Source organism: Prenolepis imparis, unplaced genomic scaffold, assembly GCF_030444845.1.
Source record: "Prenolepis imparis isolate NDT839.2.m4 unplaced genomic scaffold, iyPreImpa1.0 SCAF_11, whole genome shotgun sequence".
Taxonomy (NCBI): domain Eukaryota; kingdom Metazoa; phylum Arthropoda; class Insecta; order Hymenoptera; family Formicidae; genus Prenolepis; species Prenolepis imparis.
In genome coordinates this window covers 9,548,063-9,568,298 of record NW_028141169.1, presented here as the reverse complement: position 1 = coordinate 9,568,298, position 20,236 = coordinate 9,548,063, and the positions used below count along the sequence as shown (strand labels likewise).

At 32.9% G+C, this 20,236-nt stretch overlaps 2 protein-coding genes across 3 annotated transcripts in view; one reads left to right on the top strand and one right to left on the bottom strand.

Annotated features, from left to right (window-relative positions):
* Dsb (scavenger receptor class B member debris buster) overlaps positions 1 to 11,368 on the top strand; it is a 36,858-nt gene extending 25,490 nt beyond the window's left edge. The window contains exons 4-11 of the mRNA XM_083049336.1: positions 5,183 to 5,274; positions 6,928 to 7,088; positions 7,310 to 7,448; positions 7,610 to 7,813; positions 7,970 to 8,114; positions 8,253 to 8,507; positions 8,617 to 8,735; positions 8,970 to 11,368. Coding sequence (XP_082905462.1) covers positions 5,183 to 5,274; positions 6,928 to 7,088; positions 7,310 to 7,448; positions 7,610 to 7,813; positions 7,970 to 8,114; positions 8,253 to 8,507; positions 8,617 to 8,735; positions 8,970 to 9,404 — 1,550 coding nt within the window. The 3' untranslated portion in view covers positions 9,405 to 11,368. The remainder of the gene's footprint in view (positions 1 to 5,182; positions 5,275 to 6,927; positions 7,089 to 7,309; positions 7,449 to 7,609; positions 7,814 to 7,969; positions 8,115 to 8,252; positions 8,508 to 8,616; positions 8,736 to 8,969) is intronic.
* On the bottom strand, positions 11,369 to 20,236 carry LOC145942520 (X-linked retinitis pigmentosa GTPase regulator-like). Of its 2 annotated transcripts, none has more exons than XM_083049335.1 (12): positions 20,181 to 20,236; positions 17,583 to 17,708; positions 15,736 to 15,828; positions 15,377 to 15,439; positions 14,436 to 14,759; positions 13,934 to 14,086; positions 13,584 to 13,748; positions 13,341 to 13,462; positions 13,187 to 13,261; positions 12,155 to 13,046; positions 11,881 to 11,966; positions 11,369 to 11,785 (listed from the first exon to the last, which is right to left on the bottom strand). In XM_083049335.1, the coding sequence occupies exons 1-12, from the start codon at positions 20,209 to 20,211 to the stop codon at positions 11,762 to 11,764; spliced, it is 2,154 nt and encodes a 717-aa protein (XP_082905461.1). In that variant the 5' UTR covers positions 20,212 to 20,236; the 3' UTR covers positions 11,369 to 11,761. The 2 variants fall into 2 exon arrangements, with proteins under 2 accessions (XP_082905461.1, XP_082905460.1); XM_083049334.1 differs by having other exon boundaries at positions 11,371 to 11,785; positions 13,181 to 13,261.

Genomic DNA, 20,236 nt, shown 5'->3' with positions numbered 1-20,236 from the left:
GCGCAATATATCGAGAGAAACTGCACACGCGTGCATCGTACGCACGCATGCACGCACGCACCGCGCGCGGATGCTGCGGCTCCGAAATCGCCGCGGCGACATTACCGCATGTAACGAACGAAAGGCGGCTGCCTGCTTGTAACACATAGGAACGCGGACATGCATCTGCGGCCAATTAAAATACGTTGATGTCTGGGTATCGTTAGACACGCTGCGTATATACCTTCCGGGCCTTTCGGATATCTCTCTCCTAAGAGGATTTCTCTATTCATTTCGCTAAGTGTCACGTGGGAACGAGAATTCCATGTAAAATTGCACGAATTACGCGTATTTATTATAGAGAATTCTTAATAAGAATTAATTAATTTTTTTGGAAGAATTAATTAAGACAAGAAATATATAATAATTGAGAAATTTTTTAAGGTTGTAACGAATTCGATGTTTTTTTTCGTTGCTCGTGTGCAATTTGACTTAACATCTCCGCAGATGATTTGTACGACGCGATATGGGGAAAACTTTCCTTCTGCTTTCAAGCCGTAGGAAGCAATCACGTAATCTCTATTATGATGGTTATATCCCGCGCGAGATAAACGGTTGGTACAAGTGATGAACAGATGATTCTCGCGAACGTGTTCTGCATCCGTCCGTCCGGAATTTTTTAAACTGCCTCTCAAACCGGAAATAGCATTAGCATATTACATAGCCGATGATACATCACTGATGTACCATCTAATGTATGTAATAGGATCATGGAATGCAATTCAACGAAAAGGTCGAAGGGACATTTCTCAGAAATTCCTCGTAGAGAGAGAGATGATTTCGCTCTTTCGATCATTATAAAAGAGAACTGTTTTATTTTCTTCATCAAGACAAAATAAAAAAGAAATAATACCAAGTGGAAAATATAAAGCCTGAAAAGCGCAAATAAATTTTGCGGAGTAAATCTTCAGTTTTTTCAATTTTTAAATTTTGAAAAAGCTTCAGATTGTTATATTTTTAAATTCCTCTTTCCCATTCCTGATAGTTCTTGACATTTACTCTTCTATTTTTCGATTCTCAAATATTCAAAAGTTCCTCAAATCTCTTTCATTTCTCTAATTTCTCTTTTGCGATATAAAAATCGCAATAAAAATCGCGTTTATCATCCATATCATATTTCCGGCGCTCGGAATTGCTATGCAAAGTAATGGTATGCAGTGTAATGCCAAGAGTCCGCAGAGATTACGATGTAAGTTAACCGCGAGTTACGTAATGTGCAGCTTGTAACTGAACAGCTCCTTAAACTCAATAAGAGGGAAACAATGAGCCATTAAGCACCGCTTGTACAATTACCGATAGTTAGACCGCGATAAGTGATATTCAGCGGCTTTTATCACGCCACCGTGATTAAAGGATCGTCAACTATGTTCACATTGATTTTATGTTCCGAGGAATCTGCAAATTAATCTCACTTAACGAGCTGCTCAAACGTCGCTCGCTATTTCATCGCAACCGCAACCGATAATCGATGATTTATTTCTCGTATTTTGCGCGACAAAATTAAGATAATTTATAAGCGTATAATAGCATTGTTTTTAAGGGGACGATTAATCTTTAACGCCTCCAAAAGAATTATTCGCTTTATCTTTTTGATTGGAAAGGAGTGAACAATTACTCGTGCAAAAATTAATCAAGAATTTTCTGTTCTGATAATTTTTCTCTTGCTTCTTAATAATATTAATATAATTATCCTGTTAACTTCTTTTACGAACAATAAATAATTTATTAATAAGCGAAACTAGAACGGAACGAGTTAATGACCGCGATGAGATAGTAGATTATTACTCGCGGATTATCGGTCATTCGCGGAATACTGGAGAAAAATGACTGATTAATTAGGGCAAGATCGGTGTTTTGCGTTTTTTTTTAAAGCACGCATCTTCTCGAGGTCAGATTAAGAAATCGAACTTCGGGCATGTCTGGCCGGTGGCCGGCATCTGAGAAAGGAGAGATCGCAAGGTGCGTTGCGCAACGGTCCCCGGATAATTTATACCACTCACGGTTAACAAATACCACGCACCACGTAGCTTTGTGTGAGCAGCGCGCGAGTTATTTTGCACTCTCTCTGTGGTATGCGAACTATAAATTGCCGAACAAGCGTTGCGTTTGCTGATATGTTGATCCTTTCAATCGCGCGGCGCTTATTATTGCTTTCATGTACAAGAGACTTATTTACGCTACCCCGATCCCCTTTTAGACAATATCGCGGACAATCAGCTTCCGATATATCTGTAATCGATACGGTGTGTGATAAAACTGATTTACCTGTTCACTCCAACGAAATTGTTTTAGAATGGCAATCTTATATATACTTATATATAACTCTTAAGATCAAATTATTTACATACTTAAGTATAATTTACGGTACGGTACGTGCAGTTAATTTTATGACGTAAATTAAATACTTTTTGTTATTATTTTATATTCCATTTGCTTTTCTTTTTAACGAAGATTATAAATGAATCTTAATTTATGTTGAGTCATATTAATTCTATATTATAAATCTTCACTTATATATTGGAATTCTTGTAGAAAGGTCTCTTGTGAAGAAAATTGAACCGTCTCTTATATAGAGAGAGAAACGATTGCAAATATACATGAAATAGAAACTACGATCATATGTAGATAGAGAGATAATGTTGTTAAGCAATTCATCGAAACTAAATCGAATTAACTGGGAAAAAATCATGCGGATATAGGTATGTAGAATGCGGATACAGTTTGAGTAATCGTATAATGTTTTCTGCTAACGGAAACAGCAAGAATGAAAAAGGAAAGAGAGATTGCTAATACTTATTTAATTAGACTTCCATATAAGAATGTCAATTAAAAAAGTATTTTATAAATCTATAAATTTATATATTTATTAAATCAACGAAATTATAGCAAGATATGCATTTCTATATGAATTAGTAGGTCGAACCAGATACAACTAATTGTAAGATATAGCAAAAAATATTTTTCTGACAAATTAAATAAAATATTCCAAATAATTGAGAATGATGACGAGAATTATAATATTTAAAAATAAAATTCAGAAATAAAATATTGATGGGGCAAAAAATTTTCACAGCGTAAACTATTGCTAAATTAGAAAATTAGAAAAAGCATAGAAGACAGAAAAGAGAATAACCTTGATCTAATTTATTTTTGTATTAAAATACCTTTGATATGTAGTTCGTCAAGAAAAATCGTCCGCAATCGTCAATATTTGTTCAGTCATTATTGTGCAACTCAAGGTCGTTGAGTGGCCCCAGGTGAATTCCTTGACCAACGAAATTTTTGCAAGTTTCATTGAGAAGATTAAAAGGCCAGATCGCCGAATATTTTTCTTTTTTTTTCTTTTCCTTTTTTTTTTTTTTTTTATAGCTTCGATATTTTTATTTTTTGTCCGCTATTCACGTCTCCATAAAGATTGCATTTACTATTATCGAACTGATAATTCCAGTCGCAATTAGCGCTCATTGTAATGGAAGTGTGGATTTGCTTACAAGCAAATAGTTGATGAAGAAAGATGAATCAAACAACGTATAAAGAGGTACTTTTCTTATTTTTATCTACCGTAAATAATTGATACCAGAATATTTTTCATAATTGCGAGCGCACTTTAATGTGCAATATGATGCATTGCATCGATGCATCGGAGCTTTAGATGGTAATTTCAAAATTGCATCATTAGCGTCCTACATTTAATTCGGGAGTGAAAGCATGTTGACCGACTTATACGTAATGAAGAATTCCCAATGATGCTGGGATCTCGTAACAATTATGTAACGAAACGCTCGAATTATAGCGCAAGTTATACATCTGGCCCGTCACAAATACATAACATTTCGGAACTTTGTTCGATTAACATTATTTATGCGCTTTCTAAGCAAAAAAATGTGCAAATGTCAATCACTCAGTGTCAATCAGATTTGCATAATGATTTTCAGACACATTATGTGTAATTTTTTTTATTGCAAATTGTTAAAATTAATAATAATTATCAACAAAACAAACAAAGCATTATGACACTCAGTTAAATGCATTTGAATTATAAAAAATGATAAATCATCAGTTTTTATCGTATACATTAACGAGCGCGAAGATGTAATTTGTCGCAAGAAATATTGACGTCGTTTATTAGCAATACGTACTTCGGCAGTTCATGTCAACACTAATCACCTATAATCATTACGCAAACCTCTTGGAAGCGCTCTAACTAAAATCAGAATGATAAAGATTATCTAAAAATTATAGTTACACACACATGTATGTATAATGTTATATACAGATATGTACATACATATATATATATAAGTACAAATGAAATTGTAGATTAATCGCTGTCTGTCAAAAATATCTTTTAATACAAATTAATTTATTAATTCGTGAAATTTTATTTGTTTCACGCAGCGATTAAATATAATATATGTAAGTTTTTATCTACATGGAATCTTCGTTTAAAATCTTCTAAGGATTTACAAATTCTCAACAAATAACAGGGACTACCAGTTTGGTAGCAAAGAGTCTCTTGCTTAATCTTGATTCTAAGATCCTAGGCTATTGCTATGGAAAGTGTGTTTCGTAATATATTTTCCAGGTTATTTACGCACTATTCTATACGAAGTAAGCGTTTCTATTTTGTATTAATAATTTATTCAGTATAAACGTGTAGTTGTATTATTATATATATAACATTTATATACACATACATACACATACATACGCACACAATTATTTCAATTAAGTTATTTTTTATATTCAGTTATATAATAGCAATTTCGTAAGCAAAAACTTTATCGTATATCGCACGATACAGTAAAATAATTATTCTATCACTTTATCTGATTTTCTTTCGAAATGTAAAATGTTATTCTATATTATTGAATACTAAGTATTATTACGTATAATACATTTTTCTGAAAAGTGTTGCCAATAATTATAGAACATGAGTTACCCAATATACGCAATGCTTGATACTCGGCACTAATTTTCAAATGTAGGTCAATGCTTGCTCTATGAGTAGTAGATAGCTATAATGCCCACAACTGTCCATAAAAAAAATTGTTTGCGCAAACGCGCATTAAGTGTGCATATATTTAATACTATACGTTTTGACACTTGCATTATTAATATTAGTATTATTTTGTTTTTGTAGGTAGGATAGCAGCAATCTGTCTAGGTCTTCTTGCACTTGTAATCGGCATAGTGCTCAGTAGCATACCGTGGGTTGATTACCTCATTTTAAGAGTAAGTATGAAACCCTTTGAATATACACATTTCGATACATTTGATAAATATGTAATATAGTTATCGCAAAATTTTTAAAAATTTGTGTCTTGTATATCTTCCATTTTTATTTTATTGAAATAATGTAAATAAAATTTGATGAATTATCTATAAACATATAATATGTCATTTAAATTGTTAATTTTATTAATTAAATATATATTATATATATATGTTATTCTAGGTAGAAGTAGTACATGTAATAGTCAATTGCAAATATGTAATTTAGAGCACATAGATAGAATTAGAGATAAATATGTAATTAAAAGCAAATCAAAACAGATGATCGTATATAATGCACTAATTTGATTGCATTAATTGTGATTGACACGATTGAAAAAATTTTGTTGATGTGTTTAGGCGACAAGATTGTCCCGTAAGCGATACATCATCAATGAGTCATGTGTAATGATTACTTTGACAAGTTCTTGCCTTTCGATTTCATTTTACTTTCAAGTCCTGCAAAGACATGAGAATATATGCTCGTATTTGGACAAAGTATGTCTGACGCAATGAATATTCAATATTTTTTATGGCCCATACTTGTCGTCGAGTAATTTGCATTCGCAGTAAATAACTTCGCGAATCTCTTTTATTGTCTAAGGTCAACTTAACGTACGTAGAAGTATACTGTCTGCAAATTAATTTATGATTGTCAATCATAAATTGAACATATATTATTATATGTGCAATTTTTATTAATAATGTTACTTGCACAACTTAAATTGTAAATCTGATGATTATACATGTATGAATTATTCTTGAAAAATGTTAATTTATTAATTTTATTATATTATTGCAATCTCAATCACATATTAATTAAATATTTTAAATGTGTTATTACCGTAATTTATAATTGTTATAGTAAAAAAGAAGAAATTATGATTCTATTACGATATTTTTTTTATGATAATGCTATTTCATGATTTGTAGCTCTTTAATTATTTGCAATTAGATTAATTTCCATAGAAGTAATCGGTTTTAAAGTTTTTACTCACTAGAATTACTACAAATTTTTTCAACATGAGTAGAAATTTATTATATTTCTATTCTTGTACTTTTCCTTTCCGCATATTTTCTTCCTGTCGAGAAGAATAAAAACGAAAACAACATTTTTCACAAAAAGAATAAAAGAGAGAATCTTGAAAGCATTTCTCACTTCAGTGAGTTTAAAAATCCACTTTCATCTATATGGAATAAAATCCATGGAATTAACTCTCGTTTTACTTCTTCTATTTTAATTTCACCGGAAATTATCTGAATCATTAATGTAAGATAGATATTCAAAGTATGTGCACCAATCATGCACATATACTAATCACGTAATAATGATTCCTGAAAAAAGTATATGTGACCTCTTTTCTAACAATAAATAATATATCGCGCGTTTAATCTATGAATTGACCAATTCAAAAAACTAATGAGAACCTGTCATTATTTTTTATCTCAAGATTAACTCAATGATTAATGACCGTTTCAACCTTAATAAAAATCTTACGATAAATTATTCGAAATAAAACGCGCACGTGCAACAGATCACAGTTTTAACTTACCGGAGAGAAACCGCGTACAACACGCCGGTAATAATATCGGCGATTTATCGTGCTTTTCTAGCAACTGCGACTATGGAATGGCTCGCTCTCCTTTCAATATTGGCAAAAGCCAGGCGTAGCACGATTAACCAAAGTCTACATATTTAATGTAACCAACACGGAGAACTTCCTGCAGTTTAATGAGAAGCCAAAGCTCCAGGAAATCGGTCCGTTCGTTTATCGGTAAGTGCACTTGCACTTGTATTGTAAATTTGCACGAGATCCTGAAATTACCATTAAAATATATTTCTTCTACGAACAGTTGGGTATCTTTGTATTTACTGTAGTTTCTTAATATTTTTTATCCCGAAGCGCGCTTGTAAGTATGCAAACTGTCTGAACGATGCTTCATTCGGGTTGCGTATTTGCATATTTTTTATAATAAATGTGCATTTTTTTAACAGAGAGGATATGGAAAAAGTTAATATTGTATTTCACAATAACGGAACCGTCAGTTATCAGCATAAGAAAATTCTGAACTTTGTACCTGAAATGTCTAGAGACAGAAACATCAAAGTGATAGTGCCGAATATACCTTTGCTAGTGAGTTTATAACACACAAATTAATATTATACTAAAATATTTAATAAAATAATATATATTGTTTTTTTATATAGAGAAAATTTATGTAATTTATTTTTTTTTTCTTATTCTCGATAATAATTCGAAGATATATGTAAAATATTTTCCTTTTCTTTATATAGACACTTTCGACGCAAAGCAAGAGTCTTCCACATTTCATCACAATGGGATTATCAATTTTCTTGAGCGGAATGCACATGAAACCCTTCGTTCCTGTAACAGCGCAGGAACTCGTCTTTGGCTATGACGACCCATTAGTTAGCCTCGGATATCGATTTCTTCCCAAAACAAGACGGCCTATGAGCAGAATGGGCCTTCTTCTCGGAGTAAGTGCTATAGGCGATAATTATTGTATTATCGTAATTTTACAATGTCATATTTTAATTATTTATATTATATATTTTATAAAAAATAATTAAATTTAAAAATTTTTTACACGTGCAAGCCAATATATAGCCCGCAATTTATAATCAAAATTATAGAGAAACGGCACATTGAGCGAGATATCCACAATATTCACCGGACATACGGATATGAAAGAGTTCGGTCTAATAAATCGATTAAACGGGCTTGATCATTTGCCATACTGGCCGACAGCACCCTGTAACTCCATTATCGCTTCGGAAGGTAAATTCCTCGCGCATCTAAAAGATATAATAGTTTGTTAAGATTTCGATCGCTTCGATTATCCGAGTTTTCGTTTCAATGAAACGTTGAGTTGACATATTTTGTCACGAGTAAATTTTAAATGCTCTCTTCGTGTAGGATCGTTCTTTCCACCACGAGATCAGACCGGCTCAGATATCGTTCACTTGTGGGATAAAGATCTCTGCAGAACATTACCGTTGCAATATCGCGGACCGGTAGAAAAAACGGGTATCAAAGCGGATTTATATACTCCGCCGGATATAGTTTTCGATCAACCGAACGAGACATTTACGGAGAATGAGTGCTTTTGCTCCGACGGAATCGCCAATTGTCCCCCGCAAGGCTTGCAAGACATTAGTCCGTGCCAGTATAGTGAGTATTATGAAAAGTATTCTAGAATCGTCTAGAATGTTAAGGAGATTCTTGGACGCCCGTAGGCATAAAACGTGAAATTTATCCAACTTGCATTTTCTTACTTCAGGTGCACCGGTTTATCTCTCGTTTCCACATTTTTATAAAGCGGATCCTAAATTATTAGATGCCGTTGACGGACTCAAACCAGTTCAAAATCTACACGAAACATATTTCAAAATTCAACCGGTAAGCAAAACAAGAAAAACAATTTTTTTTACATTTATTCAAATCAATAATAAATTTATGATAATTTATTTATCAAGCTTAAACTGATCGTGAGAATAAATAATTATAGTTAAAAGAGAACGCCTTAATTTTGATATCCGAGTTACTTAAAAATCCATGATTTCTACGATCTGGGATAATTTAAATTAGAAATACTTTTATATATAAAAAATCATTTTCTTTTTCCGCTCTTAGAAACTCGGTGTGCCCGTCGAAGCAAAGGTTCGCGTCCAATTAAATCTAAAGGTAGAGAAACAGCGTAACATTGGAGTGGTCGCGAATTTCTCCGACATAGTTTTCCCTATCATGTGGCTCGAGGAGGGTATAGAAGAGCTCACGCCGCCCATCAGACGGTGGATCTATCTTGCGACCACGTTCGCCGACATCGCTGTACCCTGCATTACATACGGTATGATTCTAGTCGGACTGACTGTCATCATTACAGTGTTCGTGAAGGCGTATAACAGTCCAGTGTTGGCGCACGAGGCGATCGAGCTCGGTAAGAAGACTATCAGGAGGGGCTCGTCCTTCCTGATAAACGGCCAGCATCGCTTGCTTGTCAGTCGAGATTCTTATATCCTATTGAGTAATATCGACCTCGACGAAAAGCAGGACATGATAGAGACCTGATGGACATGCTGCTTTGTCTATGAATTCTAATATTAGCTAGAAATGCTGATGCTGTATAAGTAAGTGTGCACCTTAATTATAGTGATCGTAACGTGAGCGATAAATAATTAATGACGCTTAGTCTCGATTTCTCTCGCGAAGTAATTTAATTGCAAAATTTTTTAATAAAAAATTCGTTAAAGAGTGACAGTGTGTTGAAAGAAATCGCGATAAGCAGAATTTAAGAATCTCACAGGAATTAAGATAATTAGAACCTAAAGCGTTTAGAGATTTAAGGCTCACCTATGACTCAAAGCATGACTTAGAAAAATCTAAATAATCTATGAGTCAATTAACTTGGATTTTGATTAACATATATAATTTAAGGTATTTAGAGTTTGAAGAATATAGGAATCGCGAAGACTTGCATGAAGGACAAATAGATTCTTTTCATCGAGACTTTAATTGTCAACAAGATATATATCTAAGAACTCTTACATGACTCTTTCATAAAACTTGCCGAAAGGCTACGAGTCTTTTAATTAATCTAGGATGTATTTGATTTTTTAAAATTATTTTACCAAATATAACCATAAACTGCACACATTAGTGTGTATTTCTAGACTGTAATTAAGATTTAAGAAATCTCGGCATTAATTCGTAGGATTAGCTTAGGATTCTTGAAGCCACATATCATTTAAATTCGATTTAACAATCAAAAGTATTAAAAATTCTAAAGATTTTTTTCCAAGGATTAATTGTGTATGAATTTATAATGTGTATACATGTTTTATCAAATAAATAATAATTGATTTATTTCTCGTCGAAAAAAAAGAATCGAGGAAAAAATAAATCTAGGCGTCATTAATTAATATTGCTGTAATAGAAAAAATATTGGATAAGTACCTGCGATACGATATGTGGCGTAATATAAAATGCGTCCTCTTTGACTGCGTACACCAAAGTCTCGCTGTTGATGATCAAAACAACTAATTAACTAACTACAGAATATGCGGAGCCAAATTGGTTTATTTTACACGGAGAAAGGCTTTCTTTTATTTTGCGCGAATTTTTATTCGGACGAAATTCGCGGAAGAGTTTTATTTGTTTAAATGGAATCGAAATTCGCCAAAGAATCCTTCACGATCTTTCACAATGCGTGAGAGTTAACCGATACGACCATTATAATATTCGTATATATATATATATATATATATAGTGTTTCTCTCTTATTAGTATGGAAGAAAATTTTTGGGATTTAACGGACGCTTCTGGACGTACTAATCAGGGATTACCTGATACCTTTACGAGAGATCCCAAGATTATATTATTGATTATATTATTGTGTCTGTGATTCCGTTCTTATTTATACTGTAATATGCAATTCGCGTTTTGAATGGAGAGCAACGAGGAGAAGCTTCATTGGAAATTACGTGAATGGACGAAACTTTCACTTGTGTCGATCATGGCAAGATTGCGCGTGACGATGCTTCTTCTCAACGTGTCCCACTCGTACTCGGCCATAATCTAGTGCAATATTAGTGATCGTATGTTAAGTATACCATTGCCAGCAATCGTGTGGCGAAACAACGTCGATTAGAAGTAAGGTCAGTTACGCCCCGACAATTTTACTGTTACACATATTGCTACGTAAAGTTAAATATCCGGTTAACGATTTGGAGCGCGGTTCCAGCTATAAAAGAACATCGAAAAGGACACAAATTTAGATTAATCATGATTACTGTTAATCGATATCGGTGCGTTATAAGTTAAATACGGCTTGACGATTAATCAAATGAGTGATACATCGAGAATGTAATGCAATTATGTTATATCGGTATATCGGTTTTTTTAAGTACTTTTAATATATTCCGAGAGTGAAAAAAAAAAAAACATTGTAGAGGGTAAGCTTGTTCTAGCGCGAACGGAATTTTATAACCGAAATTTAATAAAATACCTTTATCCAAATATCACTGTACACATTTTTCACACTCAACTGACACTCATCTACTCTTTATCCACTATAGTTATAGATTTATGCTTTCTTCTGAAATTTATATATTAAAAATGGGACCAATTTCTATGTAATATATATCCAGAGTGCCTTAGATACAGTCAGTGAATTATTGCTCTTATTAAAACCCTTCGTCGCCGTAACGAGAAATAGAAATCGATGCGATATATGATGCAGAAGAAATTTAAATTAATTCTATTGTAAATATATGGTTGAAGACAAGCTCTTATTAATGTTAAATCGAGCTCGATTATTGGAGGAGATTTCCAGTTCCACGCGTATTGGTCCCAGCGACGAAAATCTATCAAAAGTATTTTATAAAAAATATAATGGATTATATAATGTTTCTTCAAAGTCTTCTCGATCACAGAACGGTGCATGTCTTTGACTGAAAAGTGAAAAAATTTTATATTTAATATAATATTCTTATATAAAATTAAAATAATATGAGGGAAATTTTGTATCTTTTCCATGAAAGCTTACCTTAGCTTTTGGATTCGCTGCACTATTCATTTTAGTTCCGTTCTCTACCTCCTGTCTCTTTCCTTTAAACAACTTCGCCATCTTAGCTAAAAGGCAATAATCGATTATATAATATATTTGCGAATTTAAATATTCCATTTAAATTAATGTCTGATATCTCTCGAATGTTAGAAATTCTATTTCGCAGAATGAATTCTAATCGATGCTTCTGATTGACCTCTTACTTTTTACAGAGAAACAAGGAAGAGACAAAAATAAAGTTTGTTTGACCAACCTGTTCGCGGTGCCGGAGATTGCACCACATCAGCATCGTCCTGCGCGCCATCCGTTTCTACTTTCTCTGATTCTTCACCGTGTACATCCTCCTTGACTTTTTCTACCGAATTCTCAATAGTCTCCACAATCTTTTCAGTAATATTTTCAGTAATATTTTCTGCCGATTTCAATTTTCCAAGTAACTTTGAGCTTGAGTCTTCAGGCTCATCACTCGTCTTTGTCTCTTCCTCGTCTTTTTTCTTTTCGTTCTCGTCTTTTTTGCTCTCTCGTGAGGAATCGTTCTCGTTGCTCGTATTTTCGATACTTCCGAATTTTAATCTCGGTGGTTTCGGCGGTGGTGTGGGATTTGTCGACGTTTCTTGTTCCGTTTCTTCTTGTATCCTCGAAACTGCTTCTGTGCGTGACTCTTCAGCACCTTGCGCTACTGTCGCTGCTGTCCTTTCCACATTTTTATTATTTTTCTGGTTTTCATTATTTTCCTGAGCATCTTTACTTTCATTATCTATTTTATCTTCAGTATTTTCGTCATTCTGTGCGCTTTCTTTATTCTTTGATTCATCTTCCTCATCAGTCGATTGTGATTTTTCGACTTTTTCTTTTGAACTTTTCGATGGACTAGTTTCTGAACATTTCTTAGGACTTGCGATTTTTTCATCGTTTGCCGAAGACGAAATTTTTTCATTACTGACAATATCCGAATTTTCCTTTGACGAATCTTTTGAATTCGTTTCAATATCATTATGTTTTGGTGTTTCATTGATTTTCTCGACATGATGTGAATCATCTTTTTCGTGTATCGATTTTTCCGTAGTGTCCATTCGATGTTCATTCTGCATATTTACAGGAAGCTTTAAAGGAGGTAAAGAACTTTTGTTCTGCGTGGCTGACTCCTGAAATTAACGAATAGCTCATAAATAAAATTATATTATTATAGTTTAAAAATTAATTAATAATAAATTTAATTTAAAAGATTAATAGTATATAATTTATTACTAAATTTATAACTTATGTGTGATCTAGTTACATTTACAGTGGAATCCGATTGCGATTGATCCATCTCGTGTCTTCGACCAACCAATATTGTATGACATCCTCCGCATGCAACCTATAAAATAAGAAAACAATTAGAGAGAATCGGATAAAAATACGATAAATATTTATTTAAGCAAAACAAGCAAAATTACATCCGTAATGAAGAGTTCCTGATATTTGGCAGCAAATGTGACTTCGTGAACATTATTTTCGTTTTCTTCCAGACCTAATTTACCATGTCGCCCGTCACCACAAGTGAAAAGTTTGCCAAGTTCTGTTAGTAATAATTAACACGATTGTTAATAAGATATATCCTTATATCCTAAGATATAATCCTTAGATAATAAGTTATTATCTAAGGATTTAAAAGAATACGACAGTAGAATTTTAATTACCAGTAAGAATAGCACTGTGACTTTCACCGCAAGCAATCTTGACGACTTTTTCATTTTGAAGAGACCCGCGTGCAAGATGTTTTGGCAAGTGTATCTCGTTGACATTCGTGCCCATTCCAAGCTGCCCACTGGCGTTACTGCCGGAGCAGTAAATGTTGCCATTTTCTAACAATTTAAACAATTAATCAGCAATTGGCAAATTTTTAACTATATGTCAATGTCGTATTTTAAATCGAGTTAAAATAAAGAGATACGAAATGTGTAAATTCTTCTATCTATTCGGAAATCTGCGAATATGTGCCAAAGTATCGGAAAAATATATATAGGTGTCAAAATCGATCGATCTCAACCTGCTAACACGAGAGTGTGATGACCGCCGCAGGTAACATGAAGTGCCGATGTTGGCAACTGCATTTGCTTCGGTGCAACTTGCGTAGAAAAGTTGACATCGATTCCGAGTTTACCGCTTTCCGACTCGCCGCAGACATAAACGAGACCGCTTTCTGGAAATAAACTGTGTGATGGTTGAATTGCACACACGCTAATATATTTTACAACTTCTCGTGCTCGTGCGAATCGTTCTAAGCGGGCCACAGCGGAAATGATTTTATCTCGTGAAAAGTATGTCTCAGAATCCTTATATATGTAGATTCTTAAAACGGGATTTTAAGATTATTAGATCAACTTTGTCTTGAAATGTTTTTTTGATGCTATAAAAGCGAGAAAATATAAAAAAATATATACCCTGTTTCGTAAAAAATATAAACATATCTTTATATGCTTTTATTATACATATACTTCAAAGTTATTATATAGCTTATTACTTTACGTAGAAATAAAGTCATCCATTACCGGTCAAAAAAGCTGAATGATAATATCCTGCGCTGATTTCTTTTACCGGTTCAGGAATAGGAACCTTTGTAGGTTTGTTAACAAGGCCCGAAACTCCCGGCAATCCTAACTGTCCCTCCAGATTACTTCCCCAAGCGACAACTCCTCCGTCGCTGGTCAAAACCATTGAATGATGTGATCCTGCTGCAATTTGTACAATCCTGGGTCCGGCGAGTCCGCAATCGTAGACCAAGATTGGAGAACTAGAGCTATCGCCTATCGCGGAATTTTCCCGGGCCAATTGACCTTCTTGATTACTGCCGCACGCAAAGATTTTCTGTGCTCCTGAAGAAAAAACATTTCAAGTTAAAAAAATGTGTATGTGTTTCATGATTTAATTAGTCAATTAAAATTGTGTTTCTGTTTTTAGCAAACTATAAAAAATAATTGAATTATTAAATTAATAGGAAATTAATTAAGGTAAATTAATAAAATTAACTGTGAATACATTTTCACGAATTATTTGCCAGAAGCAATTTCAGTCTGTTGACAAATTAACATCTCGAATTCCTATCTGGAAAGTTAGTAAAGTGACGTGCCATTTAGAAATCCTTATCACGTTGATCCCTTCAAACGAGAACAAGTTTGAAGTTGAATGACTCGGCGAATATTCGTCGAAGTCCGTGACACGCAAAGCTACATATAGAAGCGGCATGCTCACTTAATATATCTCTCATCTATTAATGACACCTGTATACATACTTACATACGAAAGGTATTTCGCAGATACACCGTATTACATTTATTATTTCGAAATAATCATTTTGTCGAGTTATTTTTTTTATATCTATAAAACTTGTTACCGCGTCATTGAAACGAATGATGTAATCAATTTCGGTATATGTAATCGAGAGAAAGCATGATTGAGATATTTTGCATAGACATTACTCGTCGTTGCTCACCTGTACATATTAACGTGTGCGCTCTTCCGCATGCGACGTGTGTAACTTTTTCTGGTTTCAGGACTATAACAAATGAGATTCTCGTTAAAATCATGAGCAGCACTTAATTAAACGAACAGTTTGGCAAAAAATTATTCTCGACATTTAGTGCGTATAAAATTCTGATATCATTTATAAACGAAGAGTAAATAAAGATTTAGAAGCTTTGGAAGAAAGCAATATATTCTTAGACACTTATTTTGAATGATTTATCAGCGCAAAAAATAATATGGCAACATTTAAACGTATAAAACGTAAAAAAATAATGGTTCTATTTATATCAAAATTTTTTGTTACTTTACGATAAGGCAGTTACAAACTTTTTACACACGAAGGTTTGCTGATGTGATTCTTGTGACCCAGACCCAGTTGGCCCCAATCGTTACTGCCAAAGACGAAGAGTCTGCCGGTCTCTGGAATAAAAAGCAAGCAAAGGCGTTCCAAGCAAGCATGAAAGATATGTTCGTTAAATCAGAATTTCACAGAAACTATTCATGACGTTAAGATGATATTTTTATACTTATGTAATATGGAGAATTCAAGGAATCTAGAATCTAAAAGCATTTTCAGATATAAATCCACTAGCAATAAACTTACGTAAATTTGATTACGGTACTAAAAATAGCGATTAATCTTATGCAAGAGTAAAATTGATTCTAAAATCTCCAGAAAAAAATCTCGGAAACTATACACGAAGAAAATTCATATAAATATATTTATGGGATCTTAAAATAAATGATATTTAAATTAATAAATAAAACGAGCAAAATAAAATTTGCATCTTGAATGGATTAAATATTAATCTTAGCGAGTTGTTGGGAATACTAAAATATAGCAATTATTATCTATAATTGCTTTTATTTTATTAATGTAACATTTTTTGTATGCAAAATAATAATGCAATTTTTTTCGAGACGCGTTAAGCTAATAACGCCAACAATGTTGGCGTAGACTGACCATTGCGTGTTCAATATCGATTTACTGGACAGTGGGTATTCCTATGTGAGCATAGCTCCGACTATATACATATATATATATATACATACATATATATATATATATATATATATATATATATCCTTTACGTTGCATGCTACAGAAGCTGTAAATCATATGAACCATCATATTATAGTCTACAAATTTTATAGCATAGCAATCAAAATTCAAGAATTTAAATATGTCTTATCGATAAAAATCAGACTATGGAATACAAATATTCGAGGCATATAATATTTAAAATAATATTGTACAACTAAATTTATAGAAGATAAGAAGAGAGATAGCTCTCTTTCTCTCTGATAGAAATACTTTTGTGGATTATAAGTTTTTTTTGTTTGTAAGCATTATGTATATGTGCTCACGAATGTGCGCTTTACTATCAACTTTACACTACACGACATTGATTAACGATATTCAACGGAGGTAACATAAACTATATCGTCTCCTTTTTTTATATTTTGATGATTCAAGCTAGATGCATCTCGAGATTAGTTCAAATTAATCTGAGCCAATATTCTCGCTATTATTTCAATGATTTAAGCTAATATCCTTGATAATATATAATTATATCCAATCTGGATTAAATTTAGATCTAATCTAGATTTATTGTGCATTGATGAGTATTTTTTTTAAACTGAATCAATGAAAATGTCACTGAATAAAACAGTAACACGATTCCATCGAAAATCAATGAATTTCACTGATTTTCATTGAAAATACTCACACTTTGCTTCTCCGCCTTGTTTTTACTGATTATGGCAGAGATCTGGTATAACTAATATGCATATTACATTTCTTTATTCTAAGATGTGATAAGCTTACAAGAAATAAGCAAGACTCTTGGTCAAATTCAAATATTACTTTAACAAAATATATTGCTACGAATTTATCTTCTATTCTATATAATAGTATAATATAAGAGGCATTTTGAAATATCACTGATATTAAAACGATCACTAAATAATTTTTTCAGTGAGATTTCATTGTTTGTAGTGCTATATTTATAACTAAAACCACTGTTTCAGTGATAATACACTAATTCTACTTAAGAGAATACCTTCAATAGGGTTGATCTAATCTGAATTCCATCCTGGATTCAGAGTGACAATAGCCACTCTTTTAGTTTAATTTTAAATTATTTTATAAAAAAAATATGCATAAAACTTACGACAAATAACGGCAGAATGTTCATCTCCGCACTCAATGGCGACAACCGGATCCTTACGTATGAAGAAGTGTGACGCAACATTGTCCGCAAATCTGCTACGACCGATCGTGAAGACCGCTCCAGTCTCTATAATGTACAAAGATCGATACAATCGTTAAATATTGAAGGCAAAATGAGAATCGAGGTTTCTATCTTTGAACGAATTTCTTCTTCGATTGACAGATTTTGCATTTAGAAATCTGCGCTTCGAAAAACAACGAGATTATACGCGGATCTCGTTTTATTTGAAATCTCTTAATCAAAACTTTATACTTGAAATTATCTTCGTAAATTGTGTTCTACATATATAGCAGAGAATCCGTGTTGCGTCGTTATATTTGGAGCATGCAAGATTACAATCGTTGCATATTATTCTACTAAAGCTATAAATATACATATATACATATTACACAAGGATACATCATCTATATTGCACGTGGAACCACTTGTAGCGATCTTTAATCTTCGACTCGAGCAAAAGTATACATAATGACTTTAAATGCAACATGTATAGGAAGTATAATTATACATATAGCGGTTTTCTAAAATTTTCCACGCTTTTGTAGCTGTCTATATTTTACCATTATTTCTAGAAAAAATGAAGAATTGTTAAAGAAGATAAGCATTGTTGTTCAATTATATTAATTGCGTGTTAACAAAAGTAAATAGAAATAATTTCTCAAAGAAATTGAACTTAATTTTGTCGGCATCTCTTATAGATTTTTCTATTTCTAAGCACTGTGGGTAGTGCATGGATATAGTTTGAGTGCAAATTTTATCGTTGCATAACTTTAGCATAGATTAAGTCAGCGCGAAGTAAAAAGGACCGGAAAAGCGTTAAGATACCGAATGCCGTCTCAACACGAAATTAACAGCGGTATTTCGGTCTCTCTTTGCGCAAAGGTCAATAACGCAAAACTGGCGATAAATCCTTTGAGATTTACGCTTGCGTCTCTCTTATCAAAAGTTCAAACAGCGGCCTTTTGCATAATTCATTATGCATCTGTCCTTCGTCGGAAAGCAATGCAAGCTATCTCAACGTGAATTATCCCGTTAGAGACTCTTCATGTGAAATATTATGCAAAAAAGAAGATACATGTATAATATTTAGACCTTTAAAACTTTTTTTTAGATTTTTAATAGTTTTTTTTATTGTTAAATTTTCAAGGTTTCAACTTCTCAGATTATTAATTCTCAGATTTAAGGATTTTTAGTTCTTAAATATCTTTAACTTTGAATTTTGAGAATTATAGATTTATCTTATATTACTCCTAAATTATTCATTTTAAATTACTTTTAGAATTTTTCAGTTTAGGTTTCTCTGAAATTAATATTTTTATTATTAATATCATGGAATTTGTAAGAGAAATTATAAAATACTGAGAAAATGAAAGCAAATATATTCACAGCTTTGTGGAAGATTAATAGTACCGAAGTTTGCATATTTTCTAGGGTTGTTGACCTAAAGGTCGATTAATAGCTCTACCAAATTGCTCTGCAAAATATATGTGTACTACATCATCTGATAGTCGATAGCGATTGTTCGTGCACGCGCGAATAATAAGCCAATCATATGTAAAACACACATTAAGAAAAATAAGATTAAAATATCAAAATTAGAGATATAACTAAAGTTCAGTAGAGAAAGACTGTGTTGTGTGCGCCTTAAAAATATATATCGCACATTATAAATGCAAGTATGAAAGAAATAAAGGATTAACACATTTTACAAAATTTAAAAAAATACAGATAAATTAATTTATAAGCAATATACATGTATAAATATGCCTATAACAAATATCGTTGAAGGGATCTAGAAAGGAAATAATGATTCTCGTTTTATATAAAAATCGACGTTCTTCAATTGGATCTTGTTACATATTACGTCGATTCGTGCTTATGGTGCACCATAAATATACGATCTATAAATATACGAGTTTATTAAACGAATCAAACGGCACTTCGAGAACCTCTTTTTTCGCCACAACTTGCAACGTGTAATAACGCCAGTAAGTTAATGATACAAATGCGCACATACATGACTTGCATGTGACCACGACTATGGTAGCATTAGCCGATTAATGGTCGGATTGTGCTGGTAGCAGCACTTGTAAACGCTTTACAAAATAATATAATTATAAGAATGCGCAGGATGCAGTAAAATATTATAGTTTTAAATGTGTTTAAAATTCTTGCGACTTAATTTTAATGAATCTATTTGTCATCGAGTGACTGTAAATTTTTCTTGCACTGTACACGCCGTGCATACGTGCTCGTGATCGTTTGATAACAGCGACAGGTATCGATTCTCGTTACTTCACGCTGACAACCGGCACGGGGTGAAGCAGGGGTACGTCGTGCGGGGGTTTTAATAATGTCGGGGGAGCCGTGCCCGTGCGTCGTTTTCAAGGATCGATCGCGGGTCAGTATTATATACACGGTCTATTATAGAATAATTTGAGGTGCGTGATGAAATTTATGCGTGCAATATACTGTCTCAGGTGCGTGCATTACACACATTTCTCGCGTTTTTTTTTTTTTCTTTTATTTTTGTTTTACCGGGTATAGTCTCTATGTCTGGTAGGCCCATGCTTGTGCACCTTACGCCGCGCAAC

Excerpts from the sequence above, each read along its gene's own strand:
- LOC145942520 (XM_083049334.1), bottom strand. The coding sequence starts at position 20,211 with ATGGGCCTACCAGACATAGAGACTATACCCG. Across the intron at positions 15,440-15,735 it reads CAAACCTTCGTGTGTAAAAA|TCCTGAAACCAGAAAAAGTT; the intron begins GTTTGTAACTGC and ends CATTTGTTATAG. Across the intron at positions 14,760-15,376 it reads GCACACGTTAATATGTACAG|GAGCACAGAAAATCTTTGCG; the intron begins GTGAGCAACGAC and ends TTTTTTCTTCAG.